The sequence below is a fragment of the Callithrix jacchus genome, chromosome 15 (genome assembly GCF_049354715.1).
Source record: "Callithrix jacchus isolate 240 chromosome 15, calJac240_pri, whole genome shotgun sequence".
In the NCBI taxonomy this organism is placed as follows: Eukaryota; Metazoa; Chordata; class Mammalia; order Primates; family Cebidae; genus Callithrix; species Callithrix jacchus.
In genome coordinates, this window is record NC_133516.1 from 34,021,059 (window position 1) to 34,045,509 (window position 24,451).

A 24,451-nucleotide genomic window follows, 5' to 3' on the forward strand; every position below is an offset into this window, starting at 1 on the left:
CCTCTTTTCAATCTTGGATATCATTTCCCTTTACTGAGTTTGAGTCTGCTTGTTTTTTTTCAGAGACAGGGTCTCGCCCTTTCACTCAGTGACAGTGAGATTCTGTCTTAAAAAAATAAATTAAAAAAAAAAAGTTTTAAAAAAATGCCCAGTGACCTAATATTTATTTGTGAGTATTTTACCTTTAGTGCCTCAAATGTAAGCAGGACATCATTAGTTTGCTTCAGGTCAATATAGAACATCATTAGCTCCCGTGATCCGTGTCGCATGAATATAGGAAGTAGCTGAAATGAAGACCAAATACAAGTCTTAAATTTTGGCTTTATTTTCATGCATTGCCTATTCCACTCTTTGAGGATAGAAGCCTAAAGAAAAGAAGCACCTCTTCCTCCCTCCCTATGAAGATAAACGTATAAATGCACTTAATCGAACAGACCATATCAGGAATGACCTGCATAAGACTTTACCAGTTTCATGCAAAGCCTTGTTTGTAGCAGTCAGAATATATCATTGTATAAAATGCTCCCATAAAATACCAATATTTCCTACATATGAACAGTACTCTTCCCAATGAGCTTACCTCCTGGTATTCTCCTAGAGGGGTCAAATATTGGAGAATGAGTCGCTGCTCGATAGCAGGAGTCATAGGATAAAGGGTATAATTGGTGCCAATCACCCAGGGGGACATTTCTGACCAGCTGCTATTTGACAGCTCAACAAACATGCGATCTGGATCAGAAGATGAGAAACCCAACTTTTGCTTGGCTTTCCTAAAGCTCTCTCTGTCACCCGGTTTGGCTGACTTGTTTTTCTTTAAACCTGCATCCTCAGGTTTGGTTGTTGAATTCACTCTGCTACTGGTCTTGTGGCCTGAATCAAGATGAAACGAGATCTCCATGTCTCCAGAAGGTTCCTCTTGGTGTCCATCCACTACATCTACAGCCATGTCACCATAGTCCATATCTACAGCTTCCTCATCCAGAGGCAAAAGGGGTTCAGAAGAGAGCTTCCGTGGACTGGGACGCTTGTTTTCCTGCCGCAAAGCCACCTCCTGTAGCTGTAGCTCCCTCAGTCTTTGAAGCACTATTGCTACCTATCAACAGATAATTGAAGTAAAAGGGGGTTAAGGATTAAATAATCCTTAACAATTCTTATTTCCAGATAAGAACTGGAGACTCATGCCCAATGCCTGGTAACAGCAATAATCTGATATATATGTTGCTTTCAGTCCTATAACTTGATGAAATAAGTAACAGCTAAATATTGTTTCCCATAAAATATTCCAGTGAACCCAAACCAGAAGATTTGCACATAAAATACATCATTGACAACTGATCTGTCTGGGTGAAGTTGAGCTGGACCATCACACCTGAAGAGGCAGAAATTAGATATATTCATGATTATTCTAAAGTGTCTTTGAAAATCAAACATGAAAGTTTCTCGAACTTTTATCTATTATAGATCATATTCCATTACATACTGCCATCTATATTATACATAACTGTATTATCACTTTTCAAGGTTTTTTGTCTTTTTTTTTTAACTTCTGAATTACTTATTTTTTGGGCCATCCCTATAAAGTGGTACTGTGCTTCATTTTAAAAAGAGAGGGATTATGTGTACACTCTAGTTGAATTCCATTTTTTTAAATTAGAATAGTGGATACATAAAAAGGAAGGGCACCTGGAAGCTGTTATCCCTGGCAAACTAACACAGGAATAAAAAACTAAACATCATATGTTCTCACTTATAAGTGGGAAATGAATGATGAGAACACATGAACACACTGGTGGGGCGGGGGGGGTGGTGGCAGGAAGAATAGCTAATTGATGCTGGGCCTAATACTTAGGTGATGGGTTGATCTATGCAGCAAATCACCATGGCACATGTTTATCTATTGTAATAAACCTGTACATCCTGCACAGGTACTCCCAGAACTTAAAATAAAAGCTGATGGGGGAAAAAAAAGGAAGGGCAGATGGATGGATATTATAAATGTTCACAATCAATTCAGTGATGTATATATGTAACTGTTCACTATAAAATGTTTTCGATTTTACTACGTTTGAAAATTTTCTTTCTTTTTTTTTGAGACGGAGTTTCGCTATTGTTACCCAGACTGGAGTACAATGGCATGAACTCAGCTCACCACAACCTCCGCCTCCTGGGTTCAAGCAATTCTCCTGCCTTAGCCTCCCGAGTAGCTGGGACTACAGGCGCGCACCACCATGCCCAGCTTTTTTGTATTTTTAGTAGAGCCGGGGTTTCACCTTGTTGACCAAGATGGTCTCGATCTCTTGACCTCGTTATCCACCCACCTCAGCCTCCCAAAGTGCTGGGATTATAGGCGTGAGCCACTGTGCCTGGCCTGAAAATTTTCATAACACAAATGCTAGAAAGGGAAACAGGGAATGTTACTATTCTTTATTGGTAGACAATGTCATTATTCTTGACAAGATTAAAACTAGCTAGTTTTGGCCAGGGCGTGGTGGCTCACACCTGTAATCTCAGCACTTCGGGAGGTCGAAGTGGGCAGATCACAACGTCAGGAGTTCGAGACCAGTCTGACCAACATGGTGAAACCCCGTCCCTACTAAACTACAAAAATTAGCAAAGTGGTGGCACAAGCCTATAATCTCAGCTACTCAGGAGGCTGAGGACAGGAAAACTGCCTGAACCCAGGAGGCAGAGGTTACAATGAGCCAAGATCGCGCCACTGCACTCCAGCCTTGGCAACAGAGTGAGACTCTGTCTCAAAAAGAAAAAAATAGCTGTTTTTAAAATAATTTTTAAAAACTCTTATGGAAACTAATCTTGAAATTATAGCCATACTCCAGTACAAGGTAATCAATACGATCTACCCATTCAGATTAAGGTAACAAGAAAGAACTTGTGAATTCTCTCCCATCTTATACAAAAATTTACTCTAATACTCTAACACAGTCCTTACCAGCTGTGAATTTTCATCTCTGTAGTTGGCAGCAATGTCTTGATTTTCCATAGCACCTCCTAACAGACCAGTAGAATATGTCCTCAATGGTTGATCAGCCTCTTGGGCCCACTTGAAAAGATTTTCAACAATTCCTTCCTATAGTAAAAGAAATTAAATAGTACATTTTGGAAAAAGCCCACGTTCATGATTAACAATATAAGCAAAGATTTCAGCCCCATAAAAAAAAATTTAATATATATATATTTTAAAGATGGGGTTTCACCATGATGGCCAGGCTGGTCTTGAACTCCTGACCTCAGGTGATCCACCCACCTTGGCCTCCTAAAGTGCTAGGATTACAGGCGTGAGCCACCGCACCCGGCCCTTTTTATTTATTTATTTATTTATTTATTTATTTATTTATTTATTTATTTTATTTTTTAAACAAAGTCTCTCGCTGTTGCCCACAATAGAGCGCAATGGTGTAAATCTTGGCTCACTGCAACCTCTGTCTCCCAGGTTCAAGCAATTCTCCCACCTCAGCCTTTCAAGTAGCTGGGACTAAAGGCATGTACCACCACAGCCAGCTAATTTTTGTATTTTTTAGTACATACGGGGTTTCACCATGTTGGCCAGGCTGGTCTTGAACTCCTCACTTCAAGTGATCCACCCATCTCAGCCTCCCAAAGTGCTGGGATTTCAGGCATAAGCCACCATGGCTGGCCCCCCAAATTATTTTTAATTACCTTTTATTATGAAATATAATACATATAAACATGCATGGTCCTTCAAAATCACCTATGTCCTACTACCCAGCTTAAGAAATAGAAACCTTTTGTAGGCCAAGCTTGATAAAAACATGAAATAAAAATAAATAATACATTAGATTTTTTTTTACATTTTCCAAATCACAGATTAAAAAAAAAAATTTTAAAGAAATAGATGCAAATCAACAGGAAGTTAAAGAAAAGAGAAAATAAAAATAAATATATAAATAAAATAAAAATTAAAGAAAGAAAAAAGAAACAGAAACCTCCCTTGTGCCCCTCCTTATACCACCTACTGCAAGGAGTTTTAAACACACCTAAATTTTAAGATTTTTCTTGTTAAATTTTGTTAAGTGTTACATGCTTTTGATAAATCTTGATAGTGTATATACTTTGCTGCAACTTATATTTTACTCAACACATGTATTTTAGATTCGTTTATATTGCTGCATGTAGCACACTTAAATAGCACTCAAGAAAGGCTGCAAATATTAATGTATCTCATCCTCATATCAACCCTCTATGATTGGGCGGGTACATTTGCAGATGAGAAAAATGAGTCACAATGAGGCTAAGTAATGAACCAAAAGTTACAAAACTAGATAGTGGTGGAGGTAGGATATGAACCTAAACAGTATACCTACAAATACTCTTCACTGCCATACACTGCTATCTTATTGGCTTGACCAACAATGATGATATAAACTATGTTTGTGCTAGCGAAGTACCTAACATATAAACCTAGGAATAGAACTGCTAGGTCACAGAGTATGTGCATGCTCAGTTTTACTAGACAAGGCCAAACTTTTCCAAAGTGATTGCAACAATTCACATTTCCACCAATAGTGAATTAAATTTCTCTTCCTTTTTCCCTATCTTTGCCAACACTACCACTATCAGTCTGATAAGTGTAAAAATAGCATTTCATTTAATTTGAATTTGCTTGCTTATTAAGTGTAGCATTTTTTCTTTACTGTGTTGACCATTCAGGCTCTTGCTTTTGACACTGTCTTTTGCTAAATACAAGTTCTTTAAATTATTATTATTATTATTATTTTGAGATGGAGTCTTGCTCTGTCACCCAGGCTGGAGTGCAGTGTCACAATCTCCTCACTGCAACCTCTGCCTTCCGGGTTCAAGTGTTTCTCCTGCCTTGGCCTCCCCAGTAGCTGGGATTATAGGCCCACACCACCACGCCCAGCTAATTTTTGTATTTTTAGTAGAGGTGGGGTTTCACCATGTTAGCCATGCTGGTCTTGAACTCCTAACCTCAGGTGATCCACCTGCCTCTGCCTCCTGAAGTGCTGGGGTTACAGGCGTGAGCAACCGCACCCAACCAAGTTCTTAATTTTTATATAGACATACTTAAGGCTGGGAGCAGTAGCTCCTGCCTGTAATCCTAACACTTTCGGAGACCAATGCAGGAGGATCACTTGAAGTCAGGAGTTAGAGACCAGCCTAAGCAACACAGCAAGACCCCACCTCCACAAAAATTTTTTTTTAAATTACCTAGGTGTGGCCGGTCATGGTGGCTCAAGCCTGTAATCCCAGCACTTTGGGAGGCCGAGGCAGGCAGATCACGAGGTCAAGAGATCGAGACCATCCTGGTCAACATGGTAAAACCCCGTCTCTACTAAAAATACAAAAAGTAGCTGGGCGTGGTGGCGCACACCTGTAGTCCCACCTACTCAGGAGGCTGAGGCAGGAAAATTGGTTGAACCCGGGAGGCGGAGGTTGCAGTGAGCCAAGATTGTTGCCACTGCACTCCAGCCTGGTGCCTGGCGACAGAGTGAGACTCTGTCTCAAAAAAAAAAAAAAATTAGCTAGGTGTGCTGGTGGATGCCTATAGTCCAAGCTACTTGGGAGGCTGAGGCAGGAAGATCACTTGAGCCCAAAAGTTCAAGGCTGCAGTGAGCTAGGACTGCACCATTGCATTCCAGCCTAGAGTGACAAAGTGAGACCTTATCCCTAAAAAGAATAAAACTAAAAATAAATTTAAAAATTAACAACAAAAGGCCTGATACAGTGGCTCATGTCTGTAACCCCACCACTTTAGGACGCCAAGGTGGGCAGATCACCTGAGGTCAGGAGTTCGAAACCAGCCTGGCCAACATGGCAAAACCCCGTCTTAATCGAAAAAACAAAAATTAGCCAGGCACAATGGTAGGGGCCTGTAATTCCAGCTACTCGGTAGGCTGAAGCAGAAGAATCGCTTGACCCCAAGAGGCAGAGGTTGCAGTTAGCCAAGAACACACCACTGCACTCCATCCTGGGCAACAAAGTATGACTCAATCTCAAAAATAAAATAAAATAAAAAATTTAAATTTAAATTAAAAAAAAAAAAAACATACTGGCCAGGAATGGTGGCTCACCCCTGTAATCCCAGCACTTTGGGAAGCCAAGTCAGGTGTACCACCTGAGGTCAGGAGTTCAAGACCAGCCTGGTCAACATGGTAAAACCCCGTTTCTACCAAAAATACAAAAATTAGCTGGATGTGGTGCTATGTGCCTGTAATCCCAGCTACTCAGGAGGCTGAAGCAGGAGAATCGCTTGAACCTAGGAGGCAGAGTTGCAGTGAGCCAACATCACACCACTGCACTCCAGCCTGGGCAACACAGCAAGACTCTGATTCAATTTAAAAAATAGTTCTAGGTTTACAGAAGGACACTGAAGACATTTTCTACTCTCTTCTGACCTCTGTTGCCACTGTGGCAGTTTGCTCTGTTTGATTATTTGCAGGGTTTTTTTTATTCTAGTTGGCTTTAAGATCTTTCGTCTTTGGTTATCTTCACTGCACTTCTGAATCTGAATGGTGACGTCTTTCATTAATTTGTAAAATCCCATTGTCATCTCTCTGAATGCTGTCATCTCTTTGAATATGCCTTTGTCCTTTCTCATCTCTCTATTCTCTCCACCTGAAACTCTGTTTAGATATTCTGAACTTTCTAATTCTAGTCCATGTTTCAACTTCTTTTTCTGTTGTCTTTTTTTTTTCCTCAATCCTACAACGAAATCAACTTATTTTATATTTTTCATCTCTTGTTTCTAGGAGCTTCATTATTAGTTATCTGTCAGATCTTCCAGTTCATTAACTGTATCTTTAGCTGTCTCTAAACTTCACTGTAACTCATTTATTTTTTTTTTAATTTATTTAATTTCCTTTTGTTTGTTTTTTTAGAGACAAAAAAGTCTCACTTTGTTTTTAGGTCTCACTTTGTTGTCCAGGCTGATCTTGAACTCCTGGCCTCAAAGGATCCTCCTGCCTCAGCCTCCTGAGCAGCTAGGAGTACAGGCATGCATCCCTATACCCAGTCCATTTACTAAGTTTTTAAATTCCGTAATATAAGTTTTGTTTTTTCATAGAGTCTTAAGACTTTTCTTAGAGTTCTGATTCCTTATTTTACATCCAGTAGTTTAACATTTTTTTTTTTTTGGAAACAAAGTTTAGCTCTTGTTGCCCAGGCTAGAGTGCAAGCAATTCTCCTGCCTCAACCTCCTGAGTAGCTGGGATTACAGGCATGCACCACCATGCCCAGTTAATTTTTTATTTTTAGTAAAGATGGGGTTTCTCCATGTTGGTCAGTCTGGTCTCGAACTCCCAACCTCAGGTAATCCACCCATCTCAACCTCCCAAAGTGTTGGGATTACAGGTATGAGCCACCATGCCCAGCCAACCACTTTTAAGAGTATAATTCATTAAGATTAAGTACATTCACAGGTTTGAATAACTAATAGAGGTATAATATCTATTTTCAGAACTTCTGTATTATCCAAACTTTTTTTGTCACCCAGACTGAAGTGCAGTGGCACAATCTTGGCTCACTGCACCCTCTGCCTCCTGGGTTCAAGTGATTCTTCTGCCTCAGCGTCTCAAGTAGCTGGACTACAGGCACAAGCACCATACCCAGGTAATTTTTGTATTTTTAGTATAGACAAGTTTTCACCATATTGGCCATGGCCAGGCTGGTCTCGCACTCCTGACCTTGTGATCTGCCCACCTTAGCCTCCTAAAGTGCTGGGATTACAGCTGTGAGCCACTGCGCCCAGCACCCCTCATTTTCAATTATGATTAAGACAATAAGACAGAAGATCAATAAGGAAATAGAGGACTTGAACAATACTATAAGCCATTCAACCTAAAAGATGTACACAGAAAATTCCACCCAACAAGAGTAGATTACAGTCTTCTCCAGTACACAAAGAACTTTTTCAGAGTGGACCATAAGTTTTCTTTTTTCCAGAGTAGACCATATGTTAGGGTACAAGTCTTAATAAATTTAAGAAGATTGAAATCTCACAAAGAATCTTTTCTAGTCACAGTGGAATAAAACTAGAAATCAGCATACCAGAAAACTAGAATATTCACAAATACATGGAAATTAAACATCACTCTTGAATAACTAAGGAGTCAAAGAAATCACAAGGGAAATTAGGAAGTCACTTTAGACAAATGAAAATGAAAACACAACCATTCCAAAACCTATGGAATGCAGCAAAGGCAGTGGTTAAAATGAAATTTATTTATTTATTTATTTTTATTTTGTTTTATTTTGAAATGGAGTTTTGCTCTTATTGCCCAGGCTGGAGTGCAATGGCGCAATCTCAGCTCACTGCAACCTCTGCCTTCTTGGTTCAAGTGATTCTCCTGCCTCAGCCTCTCAAGTAGCTGGAACTACAGGCACACACCACCACACCTGGCTAATTTCGCATTTTTGGTACAGATAGAGTTTCACCATGTTGCCCAGGCTGGTCTCAAACTCCTGACCTCAGATGGTCCACCCACCTCAGCCTCCCAAAGGGCTGGGATTATAGATGTGAGCCACTGTGCCCAACCAGAATGAAATTTATAGCTGCAAACACATGCAATTAAAAAAGAAGAAAGATCTCAAGTCAAATTAGAAACTAGGCCTATGCCTTATGCCATATGCCGCTAGAAAAAGACACTCAAAGCCAGCAAAAGTAAAGAAATAATGAAGATTATAGTAGAGATAAATGAAATAGAGAATAGAAAAATACAGAAAGCCAATGAAACTAAAAGTGCTTTGCCAAGATCAACAAAATTAACAAACTTTTAGCAAGACAGGTCAAGAACGAGAGGACTCAAATTACTAGAATCTTTCAACGAAGACACAAAAAACTTTTTTAAAAATTACTAGAATCAGAAACAAAATAGCCCTCATTACTACCAACTTTATAGAAATAAAAAGATTTATAAGAGAATACCATAAACAACTGTACACCAACAAATTGGATAATCAAGATAAAAATGAACAAATCTACCAAACGGCTCATAAAGAAACAGAAAAACTAAATAGGTCTGTAAGTAGTAAGAAAATTGAATCAATAATTAAAAACTCCCCAAAACAGAAAAACCCGGGACGAGATGACTTCACCAGTAAATTCTACGAAACATTTAAAGAAGAATTAAAGCCAGGTATGGTGGTTTATGCCTGTAATTCCAACAATTTGAGAGGCTGAGGCAGGAGGATCACTTGAGGCTAGGAGTTCGAGATGAACCTGAGCAACAAAACCCGACCCATCTCTTTAAATAATTAAATAATGAAGAATTAACACCAGTCCTTCTCAAAACTCTTCCCAAAAATTGACTAAGAGGTAACATTTCCTAACTCATTTTATAATGCCAGCATTACCAAAGGTAAAGATACTATGAGAAAAGAAAACAACATATCAATATCACTTATGACTATAGTTATAAAAACACTCAACAAAAGACTAGGAATTCAGCAGCCTAATAAGGGGATTATACATCATGATTAAATAAACTCTATCTCAGGAATTCAAAGACAGTTCACATGATCACTACAACTTACATCAAAATAATGGTGACAAGTCAATATCTTACAATGAAAAAACAATAAACTAGAATAGAAGGAAACATCAACATAATAAGGGTCATTTATAAAAAACCCACAGCTAATATCTACTCAACAATAAAAGAATGAAAGATCAAGAAAAAGAGCTTTCCCTTAAGATCAAGAAAAAGACATCCACTTTTTTTTTTTTTTTTTTTTTTTAAGAGACAAGGTCTCACTATGTTGGCCATCTGGTCTCAAAACTCCTGAGCACAAGCAATCTTCCCACCTCGGTCTCCCAAAGTACTGGGATTACAGGCATGAGCCACCACGCCTGGTCAAGGTATCTACTTTTGCCACTTCTATTAAACATAGTACTGAAAATTCTAGTGATTGCAATTAAACATAAAAAATGAAATTAAAGAAATCCAGATTAGAGAGCAAGAAGTAAGATTACTGCTCTTGGCAGCTGACATGATCTTATATGTATAAAACCCTAAAGCCCCCATACATCAAAAAAAACTGTCAGTTAAGAAACACATTCAGCAAAGGTATAGGATACAAAATCAACATACGAAAATCAGTTGCATTTCTATACACTAGCAATGAACAAAAGGAAATTTTTTTTTTTTTTTTTAGCAACAGGGTCTCACCCTGTCACCCAGGTCAGAATGCAGTGACATAATCATAACTCACTGCAACCTCGAACTCCTGGGCTGAAGCAATTCTCCTGCCTCAATCTCCCGACTAGCCAGGACTATAGCCATGTACCACCACACTCAGCCTATATATATACACACACACACACACACACATATATATATACATACACACACACACACACACACACACACACACATATTTTAGAGATGGGGTCTCGCCATGTTGTGCAGTCTGCAGCCAGATAATTTTAAGTAAAAATACATTTTAGGCCAGGCAGAGTGGCTCTGGCTATAATGCCAGCACCTTGGGAAACAAAAGCAGGGAGGACCACTTGAGTTTATGAGTTGGAGACCAGCCTGGGCTACATCAGGAGACTCTGTCTCCATTTTTTCATACAATATTTAAAACATAAAAATGAAAAATAGGGCCGGGTGTGGTGGCTCACGCCTGTAATCCAAGCACTTCGGAGGCCAAGGTAGGCATATCACCTGAGGTCAGGAGTTCAGGACCAGCCTGACCAACATGGTGAAACCCCATCTTTAAAAAAATAAAATAAATAAAAATAAAAATAAATTTAAAAAATGAATAAAGATAAATAGATTTTGGGCCAGGTGCCATGGCACACGCCTGTAATTGCAGCAATGTGGGAGGCCAAGGCAGGTAGATCAACCTGAGGTCAGGGGTTTGAGACCAGCCTGGCTAACATGGTAAAATCCCATTTCTACCAAAAATACAAAAAAATTAGCCAGGCATGGTGGCAGGCACATATAATCCCAGCTGCTTGGGAGGATGACGCAGGAGAATTGTTTGAAACTGGGAGGTAGTGGTTGCAGTGAGCTGAGATCGTGCCATTGCACTCCAGCGTGGGCGGCAAGAGTGAGACCCCATCTTAAAAGAAAAAAATCGCTGGGCGCGGTGGCTCACGCCTGTAATCCTAGCACTTTGGGAGGCCGAGGTGGGTGGATCACGAGGTCAAGAGATTGACACCATCCTGGTCAACATAGTGAAACCCTGTCTCTACTAAAAATACAAAAAATTAGGCATGTTGGTGCGTGCCTGTAATCCCAGCTACACGGGAGGCTGAGGCAGGAGAGTTGCCTGAACCCAGGAGGTGAAAGTTGTGGTAAGCCGAGATCGTGCCATTGCACCCCAGCCTGGGTAACAAGAGCAAAACTCCATCTCAAAAAAAAAAAAAAAAAATCTATAATGTTAGATAAACCTTGTATACCTAAATATATTGTCATAAATGTTATCATCCTGATTTTTCAAAAATATCTGTATTAAAGCTTTTTCTTTTTACAAAGGTATAGATTCTTCTAGTCTCACACAGGGGTTGTTAAACTGGAGATTTTAAAATCTAGTCGAAAAGCAATACTGCAAATGTTAATCACAAGATCATTTTTTTTTTTTTTCAGACACTTTGTCACCCAGGCTGGAGTGAAGTAGCTCAATCTCAGCTCACTGCAACCTCTGCCACCCTGGTTCAAGCGATTCTCCTGCCTCAGCCTCCCAAGCAACTGGGATTACAGGCTCCTGCCACCGTGCCCAGCTACTTTTTGTATTTTTAGTAGAGAAGGGGTTTCACCATGTTGGCCAGGCTGGTCTTGAACTCCTGACCTCATGATTCACCCACCTCGGCCTCCCATAGTGCTAGGATTACAAGCGTGAGCCACCATGCCCAGCCCACAATGTCATTCTTTAAAATACTTTAGGTGACACAATTATTCTGTAATAAAAGTTAATATGAATCTTCTTAAAAGCTAAATAAAAATCTAGATCTTTCATCTGGGTCATATACTTAACTATAATAAAACTTCCAGGATGGGTGTGGTGGCTCATTCATTCCTATAATCCCAGCTCTTTGGGAGGCTAAGCCAAGAGGATTGCTTGAGCCCAAGAGTTTAATTAAGACCAGCCTGGGCACATAGGGAGACCCCATTGCTACAAGAAATTTTTTAAAAATTAGCCGGGCATGGTGGCACTTGCCTTAGCTACTTGGGAGGCTAAGGCAAAAGGATGGTTTGAGACCCTGAGGAGGCTGCAGTGAGCCATGATTGTACCACTGCACTCCAGCCTGGGCAACATAGTGAGATCTTGTCTCAAAAGAGAAGAAAAAAAAAAAGATTTCCAGAGTGTTTAAGAAGATTAAAACTTTAATAGCTTTAAAACTAGGCCAGGCGCAGTGGCTAATGCCTGTAATCCCAACACTTTGGGGGGCCAAGGCAGGTGGATCTCCTGAGGTCAGGAGTTCAAGACCAGCCTGGCCAACATGGTGAAACCCCCTCTCATTTTTAAGAAAAAAGAAAAAAAAATTAAGCAAATGGCCATGCAAGGTGGCTCATGCCTGTAATCCCAGCACTCTGGGAGTCCAAGGCAGGCAGATCACAAGGTCAGGCATTCATGACCAGCTTGACCAACATGGTGAAGCCCCATCTCTAATAAAAATACAAAAATTAGCCAGGCAAGGTGTTGCGTGCCTGTAATCCCAGCTACTCAGGAGGCTGAGGCAGGAGAATCGCTTGAATCTGGGTGGCAGAGGTTGAAGTGAGCCAAGATTGTGCCACTGTATTCCAGCCTGGGCGATCCAATGTCCATTTTTGAGATGGACGCAGCAAGTCCATCTCAAAAAAAAAAAAAAAAAAACAAAGCAAGCTATGGGGCATATCTAACTCACACAATAGATTCTTAAAGCTAAGAGACGAAATATTTACATTACTTCTAAAACTTGAGCAACTAATACTTTTTTCTTTCTCAGACAGGGTCTCACTCTCTTGTCAGGGCTGGAGTGCAGTAGCACAATCAGGGCTCATCATAGCCTCTACTTTCTGAGTTGAAGTGATCCTCCTGTCTCAGCATTCCAAGTATCTGGGACTACAGGCATGAGCTACCATACCCAGCTAATGATTTATTTTTGTAGAGACATAGTCTCGTTATATTGCCAGGCTAAATTGCCAGTCTTGAATTCCCAGGCTCAAGCAATCCTCCTGCCTTAGGCTCACAAACTCCTGGGATTACAAGCATGAGTCACCTCACCTGGCCCTAATTTTTTTTTCTTTTTCTTTTTTAGATGGAGTCTCCCTCTGTCACTCAGGCTAAAGTGTAGTGGCATGACCTAGCCTCACTGCTACTTCCACTTCCTGGTTCAAGCAATTCTCGTGCCTCAGCCTCCCAAGTAGCCGGGACTACAGGTGCACACCACCACGCCTGGCTAATTTTTGTATTTTTTTGTAGAGATGGGGTTTCGCCATGTTGGCCAGACTGGTTTCGAACTCCTGGCCTCAAGTGATCCACCCACCTTAGCCTCCCAAAGTGCTGGGATTACAGGCATGAGCCACCATGCCCAGTCCCTAATTTTTGATAGTTGAAGTATACATGCATAGTCACTATCAAATTAACATTTGCTTGTCTTCCTAATACTTATTCTGATTTGAAATTATCATTTACTTTTGTATGCCCACCCCTAAACTCCTACATGAATGTAAAGCTCTCATGTTACTGACAAAATATTCCCAAACCCTACCCCAAAACACAGCACAAAAGAGGTGTTCGAATATTAGCTACGTGAATACTAAATACCACGAAGAATAGGAAAGGCTTTCTCAAATACAAAGCTCTTCACCACTGGAAAGAACACTCATCAAAAGTAAGTTTGGCTGAGATCATAAATCCATTCCAGAAACACATGGGCTGAGTATGGTGGCTCACACCTGTAATCCCAGCACTTTGGGAGGCCAAGGTGGATGGATCACCTGAAGTCAGGAGTTCAAGACCAGCCTGGCCATCATGGTGAAATCCCATCTTTAAAAAAAAAAAAAAAAATTTAAAAAAATACAGTAATGGCCAGGCACGGCAGCTCATGCCTGTAATTCCAGCACTTCAGTGGTTTGAGACCAGCCTGGCCAACATGGTGAAAGCCGGTCCTCTACTAAACATACAAAAATTGGCCAGGCATGGTGGCACACACCTGTAATCCCAGCTACTCAGGAGGCTGAGGCCTAAGAATTGCTTCAACCCAGGCGGAAGTTGCAGTGAGTTGAGACTGCACCACTGTACTCCAGCCTGGGCAATGAGCGAGACTCATTCTAAAAAACAAAAAAGGAAATAAAATAAAATTTAAAATACTGGCCAGGTGCAGTGGCTCACACCTGTAATCCCAGCACTTTGGGAGGCTGAGGCAGGTAGATAACCTGAGGTCAGGAGTTTGAGACCAACCTGACTGACATGGTAAAACCCCGTCTCTACTAAAAATACAAAAATTAGCTGGGCACAATGGTGGGCCATCTATAATCCCAGCTACTTGAGAAGGTGAGGCAGAAGAATCACTTGAACCCAGGAGGCAAAGGTTGCAGTGAGCCAAGATTGTGCCATTGCACTCCAGCGTGGGTGACAAAGTGAGACTCCATTTCAAAAAAATAAATAAATACTATAGCACCCAAGCTACAAGTATTCATCAAAATTAACTATTGTTAAATTTTTGGCTGGGCGCAGTGGCTCACACCTGTAATCCCAGCCATCTGAAATACTGAAGTAGGAGGACTGCTTGAGCCCAGGAGTTCAAGACCAGCCTGGGCAACACAGTGAGATCCCATTTCAATTTAAAAAATAATAACAAGCCAGGAACGATGATTATAGGCTCAGGCCTATAATTCCAGTGCTTTGGGAGGCCACAGGAGGTGAATCACGAGGTCAGGAGCTCAAGACCAGCCTGGCCAAGATGGTGAAACCCTGTCTCTACTAAAAATACAAAAATTAGCCAGGCGTGGTGTCAGGCACCTATAATCCCAGCTACCTGGGAGGCTGAGGCAGAGAACTGCTTGAACCTGGGAGGCAGAGGTTGCAGTGAGCCAAGATAGTGCCCCACTACACTCCAGCCTGGGCAACAGAGCGAGATTCTGTCTCAAAAAAATAAATAAATAATAATTATAATAATAAATAAGTATTTTTATTAATGCCTATCAGGATTTCTTAAATTTTTATGATATATATTAGTATATGAATAACAACAACTATAACAATGATTTTAACCACAAAGACACATTAAATAGATCATAATTCAACTGCAAAATAAAAGTAAGACTTTTCCTTTCACTTAGTACCTTTTCTTGAAAGACAACAGCAGTTTCCAGCCCTGGCATGATGTCTAGTAGGAGTCTGCAAGCTGCAGTGTTTAAAGGGGGCTCTCGGCTTGTCATCACGTATGCGTTTACCAGCTATAAAGAAAAAAAGAAATATTGTTCATCTAAAATTCAACCCAGTCAAATTAAGGACATCTACTAAAACCTCAACATATTCCCATTACTTTCTTTAAGGGTATGAAAGAAGACTGTAAGAAACTAATTAAACTTTTCCCAATTAAACCTTTAATTATTATAAACATAAATTATGATCCTGCTGAGCCATGATGATATCATACATAGCTGCTTCTACAGTTTTAAAGCCAAATCCCCCCCAAACAACTCAGCAATCATAGAAATTAAAGCTCAAAGGCTGGTGCCAGTAATGCACACTTGTAAACCCAGCACTTTGGGAGGCCAAGGCAGGAGGATCACTTGAGCTCAGGAGTTCGAAACCAATGGAACAACATGGTGAAATTCCATCTATACCAAAAATACAAATATTAGCCAAGCATAGTGGTACATGCCTATAGTCCCAGCTACATGGGAGGCTGAGGTGGGAGGATGACCTGAACCCAGTGAAGTAAAGGCTGCAGTGAGCCCTAATCACCACTGCACTCCAGGCTGGACAACAGTGAGACCCTGTCTCCAAAAAAGAAAAAAGCCACAAAGAAACCAATCCCCTTCCATATGCACTTTATTTTTATTGATTGATTGACTGATTGATTTTTTTTTTAGGACAGGATCTCACTCTGTCACTTAGGCTGGAGTGCAGTGGCACAAGCAGGGCTCACTGCAGTCTCAACCTCCCAGTCTCAAGTGATCCTCCAGACTCAGCCTCCCAAGTAGCTGGGACCACAGGTGCACACCACCATGTCCAGCTAATTTTTAAACTTGAGTAGAGACGGGTCTCACTATGTTGCCAAAGCAAGCCTCTAACTCCTGGCTTAAAGTGATCTTCCCATCTCAGCCTCCCAAACTGCTCGGATTATAGGCATGAGCCATCAAATCTGGCCCCCACACCATTGCATATACACTTTTTTAAAAGCATAAGCAGGGCAATACGAACCCCAGAATCTTGACAATGGTTAATGAAAAACTCAAATTTTATAATAAATTATATAATATATTAATAATATGTATTAACAAAAGTCTTCATTTAGCACTTATTTAATATTTACTGAATCTCTAATATTAGGCAATACTATGTTCTGTGCTGGGCATATAACAGTAAATAATTATTGACACAGTCCCACCATCCAAAGATTCATAATCCAGGCTGGGTGCAGTGGCTCACTCCTATAATCCAAACACATTGGGTGGTCAACATCTAAGGATTGCTTGAGCCCGGCAGTTCAAGACCAGCTTGGGCAACGTAGTGAAATCTCATCTCTACAAAAAAATTAAAAAATTAGCCAGGCATGGTAGCACATGCCTGTGGTCTCAGCTACTCAGGAGGCTGAGGCAGGAGAATCGCTTGAGCATGGGAGGTCAAGGCTGCAGTGAGCTGTGATCTTACTAATGCACTCCAGCCTGGGTGGCAGAGCAAGATCTATCTTAAAAAAAAAAAAAAGATTTATAATCCAATAGAACAATAGAGGTGACCATTGGGAAAACAGGTACCATGAGTACAGGATGCTACAGAAGCCGCTAGGAGGCCACAAAACCCCTGCAGAGAAATCAGAGAAGGCTTCAGAGAAGGGATTCCAAGCCAGGACGTAAAAGACGAGAAGGAAGTATCTAAGGAAATGTGGGAGGAGAGGAGGGTCAGAAGGCAAGAAATGCTACTGCAGAGAACAAAGTCCAGAGACAGATTCGGTTTTTATAACAAACTAAGGAATTTAAAATTAAACCTGAAGGTAACAGAAAGCCATTAATGGATTTTAAGCAAGAGGGTACCATAATTTCTGGGCTATAAAATGAAGACTGAATTAGAGGAGGACAAGGCAAGAAGAAACCAGTGAAGAGGTTATTTCAGTAACCAACTGAGAAATGGTTGAACTGTGGTGTAGCTAAACTGGGGTCTGGTGCAAGGACAGAACTAGAGGGATCTGTGAAGTTTAAGATGAAGGGAATAATAACATCTGTAAATTCACTGTATAAGAGAGCTTGGAGGAGCAAAGAATACTTTCTAGCTGACTAGACAAGGACACCATTACTGAGCTAGAAAACAAGAGAAATGGATTATGGAGCAAATAGTTAGACATGTAAAATTCAAGGTATACATGGGAGATATCCAGAAGGAAATGTCTAGAAAGCAGGTGAAAGTGATCTGAAACTAAGAAAGAGGCACTGGTGATCTAGGGGTCAATATAATACTAATACAGCTAATACTGGCTGGGTGCAGTGGTTCATGCCTGTAATCCCAGCACTTTGGGAAGCTGAGGCAGATAAATCAACTGAGGTCAGGAGTTTGAAACCAGCCTGGCCAACATGGAGAAACCCCGTCTCTATTAAAAATAAAAAAAATTAGCTGGGCATAGTGGTGCATCCCTGTAGTCCCAGCTACTCGAGAGGCTGAATCAGGAGAATCACTTGAACCCGGGAGGCAGAGGTTGCGGTGAGCCGAGATCCCACCATTGCACTCCAGCCTGGGCAACAAGAGCAAAACTCTGTTTCAAAATAAATAAATAAAAGCTAATACCTACCGGGCCTTTATTGTGTGCCAGGCTCTCTGCCAAGCACCTTCATGCTTAACTTCATTCAAGGATTACAAGAAAGGTTTTAAACACTATTATCTCCATTATATAGACTTAAAAAATAATGCTGAAGCTGGGCACCATGGTTCACATCTGTAATCCCAACAATTTTGGAGGGTAAGGCGGGTGGATTACTTGAGGTCAGGAGATTGAGACTAAACCAGCCAATATGGTGAAAGCCCATCTCTACTAAACATACAAAAAACAAAAAATAAGCCAGGTGTGGTGGCAGGCACCTGTGGTCCTGGCTACTCAGAAGACCGAGGCAGAAAAATCGCTTGAGCCTGGGAGGCAGAGGTTGCAGTGAGCCAAGATTGTGCCACTGCATTCCAGCCTGAGTGACAGGGCCCGACGCTGTCTCAAATGAAAAAGAAAAGAAAAAGAAGGCTGGGAGAAAATAAAGCTTAAATGGGCTTAAGTCTGTCAATTAACGATAAAGTTGGATTTAAATCCAAAACAGATACCCCCAAAGCACATGTTCTCAAGCATCATGCCATCCCACCTCCAAAAACAAAACAGCCACAATTTGTTGAGTAATTACTATGTTCAGGAGGTGAGTAAAATATGTACCTATATTCTCATTTACTCTTCACAACATCTTCGAGATAGAGCAAAGCACCCTTCTATCCCTCTACATGCCCAATGCGTATACCACAGTGTCAGTGCAGAATCATGCTGTATGCATTGCTCTTAGTTTTCCACTTAAAAACTCAAGAGGACCCCTATATTCTCAAATTCAAAATCATCTTGCCCAAGAATGAGCATAGACACCTTGGGAGGCCCTACCAATCTCAACGTACACACCAAAGAGAAAGCATCATGGCCACAACCAGGACTTTGGCAAAAAACACTACTCCCAACATTGTCGAGGCCTTAGGAGAAAGCAAACTATTTACAAAAAATAATAAAGATACAGCATCTACAGGTGAAAATGGCTGGAGAAAAGTAAAAAGCAAACCTACTGCATTCATGAAATCATCATTCTTGAAGAGTATTCTCAGCAAGTGGCCCAGCATACACTCTGGATCAGCTCGACCTACCAAGAGAAGAGGGAAAGAACAAACAAAGGAATGAGTAAGTCATCCCAATCAAGCAACTTAGACCTCTGGAAAGGCACCTGGGTTGTTATAAGTACTAATAAAATGCCAGCAAAAATAAACAGAAACAAAAGATTACTGTGCTAAATTAGAGTTCGTAAGAACTTGCTTTAGACCGGGTACAGTCTGTACCGTAATCCCAGCACTTTGGGAAGCCAAGGTGGGCAGATCACCAGGTCAGGAGTTTGAGACCAGCCTGGCCAACATGGTGAAACCCCATCTCTACTAAAAACACAAAAATTAGCCAGGCTTGGTGGCAGGCACCTGTAATCCCAGCTACTCACGAGGCTGAGGCAGGAGAATTGCTTGAACTCAGAAGGCAGAGGTTGTAACGAGCAGATACTGCGCAACGCACGCCAGCCTGAGTGACAGAGCAAGACTCTGTCTTGAAAATTAACAAAAATTTAAAAAGAAACATGCTTTGAAGATCCCAATGTAAAAACTTGAGACACTGCTCTCTAGCCTTCCCATCTCCTAGCATACTACCTATACAGCACTGCTGAATTAAACAAATGAGCACTAGATCCAGACCAGCATCATGAAGAGTATAAAATGTCTACAAAAGAATCATAAAGGAACCTAAGAGAAAGAAACTTCTGACTTCCCATCCATAAAAAGGTAGGAAGCATGCTTCTATTGATGGGTGGCCTGGAGAAGACAGGTTCCAAATCCAACCTCTCCTTCTACTACAATGACAACAGCAGCAGAGATGCATCCTCAAACACGTAAGGATACCCTGAGTCAGGGTGAACAGGGTGAATTCCACCAAGCAATCACCAACCCTAAAGATACAGTAACCGGCCGGGCGCGGTGGCTCATGCCTATAATCCCAGCACTTTGGGAGGCCAAGGCAGGTGGATCACAAGGTCAAGAGATCGAGACCATCCTGGTCAACATGGTGAAACCCCGTCTCTACTAAAAATACAAAAATTAGCTGGGCATGGTGGTGCACGCCTGTGGTCCCAGCTACTTGGGAGGCTGAGGCAGGAGAATTGCTTGAACCCAGGAGGCGGAGGTTGCGGTGAGCCGAGATCACGCCATTGCACTCCAGCCTGGGTAACAAGAGCGAAACTCCGCCTCAAAAAAAAAAAAAGATACAGTAATCTTGGCCATCTTAACTTCCTAGCTCTTGTGGAAAGAAAGGAGACCAGGGGCCTGTAATCGACTCAATGCACAGCCTAATGATAAAAGAATTAGTTTATGAAAGGGAGAATTATTGGTTTGTTGTTATTGTTGATGTTTTTTGAGACGGAGTCTTGCTCTGTCGCCCAGGCTAGAGTACAGTGGCTTGATCTCAGCTCATTGCAACCTCCACCTCCTGGATTTAAGCAATTCTCCTGCCTCAGCCTCCCAAGTAGCTGGGATTACAGGTGACTGCCACCATCTCCAGCTAATGTTTGTATTTTTAGTAGAGATGGGGTTTCACCATCTTGGCCAGGCTGGTCTCCAACTCCTGATCTTAAGTGATCTGCCCAACCCGGCCTCCCAAAGTGCTGAGATTACAAGCGTTAGCCACCATGCTGGGCCTGGTTTGTTTTTAAAACAGAAACCTCTATTTTATTTCACTTCCTTTCTGAGCATTTAAAGAGGCAAATTTAGTCATAACATAGAGGATGAAGACAAGATGTGAGCTGCTATGTTTTTACCCAGCTGTTAATTAGATCTCAAAGTAATTCACAACAAGAAATATTAGAGAAAAGTAGCATAAAAACGAGGACCTTAGATTACCTAATGTTAGCTGTTTATAAATCATGAAACTGAAATCCTTATTTTTAATAGAAGAAATAATGCCACTGATAAATACTGCTTAACATTAAGAGTTAGAGAGAAAAAAACTGCTTTGTAAGCTCTACTGAAAAATGGCATATCTTTATCTCACCCTTCTTCCTCACTACCATTTAATCCTTCTCCAGGCAATGACACTGAGCATGATCATCTATCTTTTAATGCTTTTCATAATCCTATGCATTAACTTCATTTCTAATTTCAAATTCACTTTCATACTTCTTCATGCTCTGATTGCTTTACTAAAGATGTGGGTTAATGATTAATATTGCTCTGCAGTCACAAGTAGGAATGTCTAGGACAAGAGCAGCAGGTAACATCACATAAAGCAACTAGACTCTCAATTTGAAATGCCTAGCTTACTAACATGTGAGAGCAAAAGTATAAGAAACAGCAATAAACTCTGGAACATTCAGGTGAATATACAATGTCCTTATTTTTATAACTCCCATTCATTCACACTCTCTTTCCACACACACACAATTTCTTTCTTTTTTTTGAGTTTCGTTCTTGTTGCCAGGCTGGAGTGCAATGGCGCGATCTCACCACAATAAGCAATGAGCTCACCACAAACTCTGCCTTCCGGGTTCAAACGATTCTCCTGCCTCAGCCTCCTGAGTAACTGGGATTACAGGCATGCACCACCATACCCCACTAATTTTGTATTTTTAGTAGAGACAGGGTTTTTCCATGTTGGCCAAGCTGGTCTCGAACTCCCAACCTCAGGTGATCCACCTGCCTCGGCCTCCCAAAGTACTGGGATTATAGGTGTGAGCCGCTGTGCCCGGCCAAAATTTCAGACTCCTCTCCACGAAAGATTGCTTCCGGCTATAGAGCTTACATGCACTGTGGGCCCATGTATGACTTAAGTTTTGCCCACTGGTGATCTACCTTACAGAAAACATAAAATGGCAGCCTCAAGTCCCTCATAATTGTGTATCACTGTAGCAAATTTCATGCCAAAGCAGGTGCTGGCATGGCTTTATTTAAATTAGCCCAAAATTGGCCAGGCACAATGATTCATGCCTGTAATCCCAGCGCTTTGGGTGGCGGAGGCAGGTGGATCACTTCAGGTCGGGAGTTTGAGACCACCTTGGCCAACACCGTGAAACCCCATCTCTACTAAAAATATAAAACTTAGACAAGCATGGTGGTGCATGCTTGTAATCCCAGCTACGCATGACACTAAGGCACAACAATCGATTGAACCCAAGAAGCAGTGGCTGCAGTGAGCCAAGATCATGCTACTGCATTCCAGGCTGGGTGACAGAGCAAGACTCCATCTCAATATATAAATACATATGTGTATACACACACACACACACACACACACACACACGTGTGTATATATGTATGTGTGTGTGTGTGTGTGTGTATGTATGTATGTATGTATGTATAACAGGAGAAGGCATACGTTAGCTCTCAGGACACCAAAGCAGACATCAAGGTCAAGGTTCCAAGTATCAACTTCCTAACTAAAAGCAAGACACTGAATGTTTTCTCAACTCGATTTCCCCAACAGTAAAAGGATAATTATTATTAGAACAATGAAGGCACAGAAAAGAACACCTTTTGCTTTTATGGTTTAAAAAAGTTGGCTGGGCAGACAGGCACAGTGGCTCATGCCTGTAATCCCAGCACTTTGGGAGGCCAAGATGGGTAGATCACAAGGTCAGGAGATCAAGACCATCCTGGCCAATATGGTGAAACCCCATCTCTACTAAAAATACAAAAATTAGCTGGGCGTGGTGGCATGCACCTGTAGTCCCAGCTACTTGGGAGGCTGAGGCAGGAGAATCACTTGAACTGGGAGAAGGAGGTTGCAGTGAGCCAAGACTGTGCCACTGCACTCCAGCCTGGCAACAGACCAAGACTCTGTCTCAAAAAAAAAAAAAAAAAGTTTGGCTGGGCACAGTGGCTCATGCCTACAATCCCAGCACTTCTGGGAGGCCCAGGGAGGACAGCTTGTGTCCATGAGTTCCAGACCAGCCTAGGCAGCAAAGCAAGACCCAATCTCTACAAAAAAATTAAAAAATTAGCTGGGCATGATGGCACATTGTCTGTAGTCCCAGCTACTCAGGAGGCTGAGATGGTAGGATCGCTTAAGCCAGGCTATTCTGGCTGTAGTGAGCTATGATCATGACACTGCACTGCAATCTGAGCAACAGAGTACCTGTCTCCAAAAAAGAAAAAGTCAGAAAGGAAGACCATTTTTCTTTTTAATTTTTTGTCATCACACCAACTGAGTTAACTAAAATACACCTACTTTTGTTACTTTAGGTAATGTGATATTTGATCAGTAATATTTCCATTTTTTTCCAGAAATTTATTTTTCCTCACTGCCTCCACCTTGAGCAGCATTTTAACAAATAAAAGGTCTTAAAACTTACCAAAGATGCTATTTCAATTCAAAAATATTCCCATAAGTAATTTTTCTTTAAAAAAAAAAAAAAAAGACCACTTATTAGAAGTGTCTTTAAAAAAAAAAAAGATCCACGCTTAAGAGCACAAGCCTTACCAGGATGTCGATCATCAAATGGGTCTGGATCCCCTTTACGATATTCTTCAGTTTCTTTTTCAATCAATTCAGACATCCTAGCACAAAGGGAACAAGAGGTCAACTCTGGACAAGCATACAAAAAATGCAACATCACCTATAACAGTCAACTCAACAGTCAAGGTACAAAATAAAAGCAAAGTTAGAAAAAGGCTACTTCTTTTGATGAACATAGAAATCTAAACAATTGGTAGGGCGCGGTGGCTCATGCCTATAATCCCAGCATTTTGGGAGGCCGAGGCAGGTGGATCACGAGGTCGAGAGATCAAGCCCATCCTGGTCAACATGGTGAAACCCTGTCTCCACTGAAAATACAAAAATTAGCTGGGCATGGTGGCGTGCGCCTATAGTCCCAGCCACTCAGGAGGCTGAGGCAGGAGAATTGCTTGAACGCAGGAGGCGGAGGTTGTGGTGAGCTGAAATCACACCATTGCTTGGGTAACAAGAGCGAAACTCCATCTCAAAAAAAAAAAAAGAAATTTAAACTATTATCTCATAAAACAGTTTCCACTTCCAAACTCATTCTTATATAAACTTTCCCTACCTCAAAAAATAACATTACTTTCACCTCAGAAGGCAAGAATCTAGGAGTCATCTTTAAAATCTTCCTTTTTTCCTCCCTCTCCCACAACAATTTGTTACTCTACTACAAGGTACTTCCAGACTCACATCACTTCTCTGATCCTTGACCACTCCTATCCTTATCCAGACCGCCATCAACCACCTGGATTACTTCCAATGGCCTTCTTAATAGTCTCCTTGCTTCCTGCTTCCATGTCTGACCTGACATAATTCATTCTCCAACTTACAAAGACTTACCACAATACCCTGAATTAAATCCAAGTACTACCATGGCCTGCAATTATCTGGCTTCTGCCTGCTGCTTCCTGACCACTTCTTCCAATCCTCCACCCTCCTTCACTAAGCTTCAGTCACTGTTCTTCAAAAAGCCCAAGATCACTCCTATTTCAGGGTTACAGTGCTATTACCTTAGCTTGTAATATTCTTCCCAGCATCTAAGCT

The 24,451-nt window shown here is 41.2% G+C and overlaps 1 protein-coding gene across 21 annotated transcripts in view; it reads right to left on the reverse strand.

The window, feature by feature from the left end:
• The window catches only part of DCAF1 (DDB1 and CUL4 associated factor 1), a 100,106-nt gene that overhangs the window by 47,772 nt on the left and 27,883 nt on the right, over positions 1 to 24,451 (reverse strand). For 19 of the 21 annotated variants that reach the window (XR_013527332.1, XR_013527331.1, XR_013527334.1 and 16 more), the window contains exons 3-8: positions 23,390 to 23,466; positions 18,952 to 19,025; positions 15,273 to 15,386; positions 2,951 to 3,088; positions 581 to 1,093; positions 183 to 284 (exon numbers count right to left, since the gene is read on the reverse strand). Coding sequence is in view for 15 of the 21 variants with exons in the window: in XM_054246204.2 (XP_054102179.1) it covers positions 183 to 284; positions 581 to 1,093; positions 2,951 to 3,088; positions 15,273 to 15,386; positions 18,952 to 19,025; positions 23,390 to 23,466 (1,018 nt within the window). In the remaining 6 variants the exon portion in view is untranslated. The remainder of the gene's footprint in view (positions 1 to 182; positions 285 to 580; positions 1,094 to 2,950; positions 3,089 to 15,272; positions 15,387 to 18,951; positions 19,026 to 23,389; positions 23,467 to 24,451) is intronic. The other 2 variants (XR_013527335.1, XM_078351031.1) reach the window with 1 other exon arrangement.